The 6695-nt window shown below is 41.7% G+C and overlaps 1 protein-coding gene across 2 annotated transcripts; it reads right to left on the bottom strand.

Moving 5' to 3' along the window:
* Nucleotides 1-253: 253 nt before the first annotated feature.
* Nucleotides 254-5227, bottom strand: LOC112877489 (cationic amino acid transporter 2, vacuolar-like). Of its 2 annotated transcripts, XM_025941804.1 has the most exons (15): nucleotides 4809-5227; nucleotides 4314-4378; nucleotides 3720-3921; nucleotides 3476-3560; nucleotides 3237-3377; nucleotides 3032-3150; nucleotides 2855-2951; nucleotides 2601-2773; nucleotides 2445-2511; nucleotides 1857-2015; nucleotides 1465-1711; nucleotides 1252-1360; nucleotides 1013-1125; nucleotides 858-933; nucleotides 254-743 (listed from the first exon to the last, which is right to left on the bottom strand). In XM_025941804.1, exons 1-15 carry the CDS (start codon nucleotides 4925-4927, stop codon nucleotides 587-589), a joined length of 1929 nt encoding a protein of 642 aa, XP_025797589.1. In that variant the 5' UTR covers nucleotides 4928-5227; the 3' UTR covers nucleotides 254-586. The 2 variants fall into 2 exon arrangements, with proteins under 2 accessions (XP_025797589.1, XP_025797590.1); XM_025941805.1 differs by lacking the exon at nucleotides 4314-4378 and having other exon boundaries at nucleotides 587-743.
* Nucleotides 5228-6695: the final 1468 nt, after the last annotated feature.

Raw genomic sequence — 6695 nt, 5'->3', positions numbered from 1 at the left:
TTTTAGCTACTATATATCATCACCACCTGAAAAAAGATGAAGCCCACAGGCATGAAATGGCGCATTTGATCTGACTTCTGAGTGTTAAATGCTAACGTTTACATTAAGAGGCTACCTTGTGTGTTGGAATGGCGCATTTGATCCGAGTGTTAACAGTAAACTTTTACTGTAGGGAGGCTAGCTTGTGTGACAATAGTGTAATAGACATTTCCCTCGCATAGATCAAGGGCAAATCAGCAACTAAACAAAAGCGTGAAGAGAATGTTTGTTGATGACATAAAAGAAGGTGGCTGCTTTTGTGTACACATGAATTATACCACATCATACATCGCATACTCCACCCAATTGGGTTTATATACACCACATCAATGCACACTCCAAGAATGTGTACATTGATCTGCCTTGCCCAGGATATATCTTGCAAACATGATATCATGTTGGCCAAGTGGGAAAGAAGGAACAGTCCTGTCTTCCTGGCTGATAACCAATAATCTGCAACTGAGGATCGTCGAACTTTCAGCAACTATATCATCCGTTGATTTTTCAACAACTCTATCAAGTCACATGAGACTGCAGCTTTTCTTTTCTATGATACGTATCCTGATGAACTCCTGTATATCTCATCAGCTTGCGCTACCGGAACGTAAACAACATCTGTTAGGGAGCTGTGGGTTCGCCCATAGAAAATGTACACAAGAACACCCATCAGCAACCATATGCCAACTCGCATCCATGTGTCGCCGCTGAAGAATACATTGCAAAAGAGCGATTCGATGAATCATAAAGAGAGAAGTAAGTCATCCACGAACAGTAATTTGCATGGAAAATGTAACAATGGATTAGATACTGATACTAACCCCAGGTTTATCAACAGATAAGTATTTATCAGGATACACATAACTGGTAGCACTGGAACAAATGGGCATGTAAATCCTGAAGAAAACAAATCACATATGTTCTGTTCAGTCTGAATATACTGGCAAACTGCGTTATGTAAATTTGTTAGCAGTACCTCCACAGTGACCAAAGGAGTGCCTGCCATTATCCTGCTCAATCCAGGAGAGCGCGCCGAGGCCAGCCAGAAGAAGCACAATGCCAATAATGCAGCCAATACATATTGGGAGACTGATATAGGACAGATATTTTTGTTAGGACAATGACTTTCAGCTTTCTGTTAATGTGCTAGATCATAAAAGTGAACAATGGAAGGATCTTAGTATCCTTTCAGACAGTTATTATTTGGGTACTTACAAAGGCAGCCATGTCACAGAGGCTGAAGACGTGAGGATCAGAACCCCGACACACACAGATCCTATGCTGAAAGCGGCTATCTTTCGACGTTTTGTCTCGTCCATCTTGCCTAAAGAATTAACATGGAAACTTGTTCTAGTTAGCTAACTGAAGTAAAATGTATCTGTTGCGGGACAATGAAGTATAATAAAACCTGAGGGCAATTTTGTGTACCTCTATGTTGTCTTTTCTCAATGAGAGGGTCCATTGATTCTACAACAACAATCACATCCTTCATTTGAGATATGTTGCAGTTCCCATCTCCAAGAAGATCCCTATCCTTTTCCGCATCACACTCCTGGTTCAAACGAAATGATTCTTGCATAGAGGGTGGCAAAGGGACCTCATCTGGAGGGACATATCTAAGTATCAAGATCGAGACAGCAACTATGGTGAATGCAAGGAGTGTGCCTACACTGACCTGCAACAAAAATACCATTTTTTTATTTCACTCCACATTACAGCATTTATAATGCTTACATGCATGTGTAGTTCTGCAGGAAGTTTATGTTTCATGTAAAAATGACAGTTGAGATACAAACAATAATAGACAGCTGGTTCCTTACCATTCCTGCCAACTGTGAAACATCCATTGCAAAAGCCAGAGCAGCTGCACAGATGCCAGTCACAATTGTACTCTTAACAGGTACTTGTGTTTGCTTGTTAACATCAGAGAAGAAGGATGGCAACAGCCCATCTCGTGCCATGGCCATAAGTATTCTAGGCTGCGAGAAATAGTAAGTAAAATCATAAATTTGTGGCACCAAGTTGTCCAAGTATAACATGTCATGCCATGTTGTTGTTGTTGTCTGCCTAGTGCTGATCTGGCAGGCCATATTTCTACATGTCTACAACATCTCCTGTCACAGATGTGGCATGGCACATCAAAGTTCACTATGACATTAATGGGATTCAATTGAAAACGTATGAAGGATGGTTAATGTAATTGAATGAGAATGTTTGAGTTAGACGTGAAAATCAAACTGCGCATTCAAGAACAATCATCTTGCAATGTTTTGGAAGTTCACGGTTCAAAAAAAAGGAACTAGAAGTTCACATGCACTAGGAATCTAGGATCAATTCTAATCCCATTGCATCGTAAGCCACTGGGTGTAATCACGAGTTATCCACAGTATGCTTTAAAAAGTGTGTACCTGTGGAAGAAGTGAGCCCATCAAGGTTGAACAAAGTGCAAGAACAGCACCACTTGTCACAACATACCTATATTAGATGGAAAAATGAGTACTCCAATGACAAATGTGCTAAAAGACTGTCATACACAAGGGGGTAAACAAAAAGACAGAACTTACATGGCCCATTGCATCCCATGTTTTGCAAAGGCAGATGAAATAGGAGTATCAGGGTCCATAGCAAAATATGGTACTAGCCCAACAATAACAATGGATACAGCCATATACAATGCACAACAAATAGCCAAGGCTACTCCTATTCCCAATGGCAGATCTCTCTGAGGATTCTTTACCTGCAAGGGTCAAAAGAGGGTAAAACTGACTGACTCTTGTAACAGAAGTGTACGAGCTTTGGCAGATGGGACCTTCCTTACCTCTTCAGCTGTACTAGCGACTGTATCAAAGCCTATGTATGCAAAGAAAACAGTTGCTGATCCAGTAAGCATTCCATTTACTCCATACGGGAAATACCTGGAAAGTTTAGACACCCATGAACAAACTACTAATCGAATCCACAAAACGAAAGGAAGCACCAAGCATTTATGCATTACCCATCAGAAACCTTGTAGCCGACCCATCCTATTTGGAAGCCAATGTAACTACCAGCTATAATAACAAATATCATTACGCAGGCATTCAGAACGGTTACAACTCCTTGTGCAAATGAACTCTGCAATAATTCAAATAGAATTTTCATCAATGTTCTACAATTGAGGAGAAAGGAATAAAAACTTATGAATCAATCAAAATGTCCACCTCTTTAATTCCCACGCATAGTAAAACAGTCACAATAAAAACAAGAGCGGCAGCACAGGGATCAACAATGATATTAAACCATGGAAGCTGATGGCGTGCCAAAATCCATGGCAAACTATCCGGTCCTCCAAAAAACAAGGCCTGGAAAGATAAAGAAAGTTCATCAAATTAGGCATATGGTTCAAAACATTTATTGAATGCCATTGAAAGAAGCTAGATGCTAGAGAAATCACACTTACTAAATTGGGGGATATGCCACGGGCAACAGCAGATCCGCCAATAGTATATTCCAGCACTAAAGCCCATCCAATCAACCAGGCAACACTAGGTAAATAAAACAACCATGTGAGTTTATTTGAGGAATTTGTTTATCAAACCTTAAGGTGCAATTCTTCATTTATTCTTTCACCGTACTTATCCAAAAGAGGTCGTATTTCACTTATCATAAAACAATGCATATTTAGTCATGGGTCAGCAATTTACCCTTCTCCAACACAGATGTATGAATAATGGTAGGCACTTCCAGCAGAGGGGCAACGGCTAGCAAGCTCAGCATAACAGAAAGCTGAAAGCGCTGCTGCTATTCCAGCTATCAGAAAGGATATTGTCAATGCTGGACCAGCGTGCTCCCTAGCAACTGTTCCCACAAGAACGTATACTCCAGCTCCAACTGTGGAACCGACTCCTGATAGATAATACAGTGATTCATTAACAAGAATTGATAATATGTATTCTTAAAAAAAGAATTGATAATATGGAGCAATTAACATATAAGCTCTGAGGAAATGGAAATGACAAACTTCATTACTCCAGAACCTAACTCAGTCCATCCCACCTCTCTCTTAAATCCAACCTCAGTAACAATAAGTATTCAAGTAAATAACTCATTATCACCTAGGTAAAATTGTGATAAATCTTGCACCAGCTATAGTAGATTATTATTGACAGCAAAGGAAGAGCATGCCAACTTACGGAACTACAATGTGACAGTTGCGGGATCATGGGATCCACCACTGAGTTGGCAACCAACATTGACTGACCTATAAACAACTAAACAAGTGGAAGGAAAGCAAGTACCTATAATAGGGCAAGTCCGCGTGACGCATGTCTGAGCTTGTTCGTCGAAAAAAAAAATATCTGAGCTTATGTCACACAATAATGCAGCCATCCCCCAAAAAATATGAAATTACAAACAATTGTACTCCTTTATTCGAAGAGAAAGAACAGAATACACACCATGGTTAACAAAAGAAAAAAAAATCCTCTGTTATTGTCGTCAGTGTTTCAGAAGGATTAAAAAGTTCAAATTCAGCAAGTCTAAGTAAAATTAATTCGGAGCAAAACAATTATTGCAGTAAACTCCATTGACCGAGATCAAATTTACCAGCATAATTGCCCAATTAGCCTAACAAATCCCCCCACAAAGCTTGCGTCCTCACCATAATTCGCTAAAAGTTCGCAAAAGAACTAGCGCTCAAAAACTACCGAAGCCGAGACCTTTCCGTGAAACAAAGGACCAGGAATTCAAAGAAAAGCGAAACACATTACGGAATCACAAAGAAGAAGCCGCACCGATCGCGACGAGCTCTGGGACGTTGAGCTCCTTGGCGAGCAGCGCCTGGCCCTCGGCGCGAACCCGATCGGAGTCCACCTGCTTCCGCCGCATCAGGCACCTGAACCCGCCGCCCCATCCACTCCCGCCGCGGCCGCTGCTCCCGGTCTCCAATGCCATCAAGATCGCCGGCGACGCCGACGACAAAGAACCGATCTTTCTCGCCGGATTCGATCAGAAGGAGGCAGATAAGGGCATCAGTTTCCACGGCTCACGCAGCGATTGGACGGAGCGAGAAAGCGAGAGGGAGGGAGATGGGGACGGTGAGAGCTCAGCGGCGGCAGCTCTCCCTCTCGCCTTTTGGGTTCGCTGCCCAGTCGCGCTTCTCCCCTCTCCCGTGCGTTCTTCTGGTTTCGTCTCTGTTGGAATCTTGCTCGCTCCGCGGAGAGGAGAGTTTTTTATAGGTACACGTGGAGGTTTTTACTTCTACCAAGCTGTTCTTTTAGTTGAAAACTACTGGGAATAGAATGTTTACTCGCCGAGATTCAGTTGCCGTATTTAACTGAGCGCCGATATTCTTGTTTTTCTTTTGTGCATTTTTTGACCTGGGAAATTAGAGTGGGGGGAAATATAAAAGAGCAGTTTTTTTTTGCGTGTTTCTTTCGTTTGAGCTTTGCCAGGAATTGGTATAATGCCGAATTCATGTTACAATCTGCCGAAAATTGGGTGGTGACATGGTTTACAACTTTTCATTTTCGTTTATGAATTGAGTTTTGTAAAGATTTAAAGATGAACTCCTCTCCAACTTAGCATGCAGATACAATTCCTGGGTAGTCATATTCATCCATGCTATAATTGGTACTAAATTAACCTGGGTAAGTGTTTTTTTTCAAGAAAAAACAATCACGCGCTAACGATTGTTTTCCCATCAACGTATTTTCATGAATGACAACAGAATTTAATTACATTACATTTTCGTCCAGCGCGTCTAAGGAAGTAATGAAAAATATCCAATTTTGACATACAAACCTAATCTGATAGCCTAATAACCACTCCATTTCTAAAAAGGCAAAAAAAAATCCAGAGCGATAGGGCCCTTTGAACGAATCAGCGATGAGCCGATGACCACTTGACCAGTGGATCTTGTTCACGTGCTCAACGCGGAGGGCTGTTCAAGATAATCAGCAAATATAAATATATACACAGAGTTGGCCTACTGATATTATTGGCGTAGTCGTCGTCTTTGATAATCCCGTCACGTCTTCTTGTCCGTCTCTCATTCGTATTTTTTTTGGATGGAGATTTTTTTTTTGAGTTTTCTACGTCTTCGAATGAGAATGTGTGAGGCTTGCTATCCATTATAAGAGTGTGAAGGCTTTTTACACCCTTTGTTTTATATTCAAGCAGGAGGATTAAACCACCGTAATTTAACCTATATTACTCAGCTTTTGGCACAACTTATTCCCCAGCCTTTTCATAGATCATGCAGATCGTGTACCAAACTACTGGATTCTGCAGCAAATTATTATTAATGAGTGGAAACCAAGAATGAACTGAACAAGCAGAATCGGCTTTCCCAATAAGCAGATTATGCACCATCACAAAGCTGTGGCAAATCAAACAGAGCCGTAGACTTTGGGTTCTCCGAGACCTGGCATCGAACTGGGACGCAAGGCCAGCGGAACAGATGATCCAAAGCATTGGCACCCAATAATTGAAGAAATATCGTTGCTTGCAGGGTTCACTTGGCCGTCCAGATTCCGGGGAGCGAAGTGGAATGGGGGCTTCTGCTCGTGGGCATCCACAGTAGAAGAAAACATGGTAAGGGATGGGATCCTGATTCCAGCACTACCCGGATTGGTCGTGGGACGCCAATGCCTTGCGTCTCCAACTAGAGCCAATTCCCT

Source organism: Panicum hallii, chromosome 9 (genome assembly GCF_002211085.1).
Source record: "Panicum hallii strain FIL2 chromosome 9, PHallii_v3.1, whole genome shotgun sequence".
Classification (NCBI taxonomy): Eukaryota; Viridiplantae; Streptophyta; class Magnoliopsida; order Poales; family Poaceae; genus Panicum; species Panicum hallii.
Note: the sequence above shows the minus strand (reverse complement) of the source record. Positions and strands in the feature narration are given on the sequence as shown.

Coding starts and splice junctions, on each gene's coding strand:
- LOC112877489 (XM_025941804.1), bottom strand. CDS start 4,927: ATGGGGCGGCGGGTTCAGGTGCCTGATGCGGCGGAAGCAGGTGGACTC. Junction 2,016..2,444: donor TGGGCTCACTTCTTCCACAG/GTACACACTTTT, acceptor TATTTCTCGCAG/CCTAGAATACTTATGGCCAT. Junction 934..1,012: donor CTCCTTTGGTCACTGTGGAG/GTACTGCTAACA, acceptor TGTTTTCTTCAG/GATTTACATGCCCATTTGTT.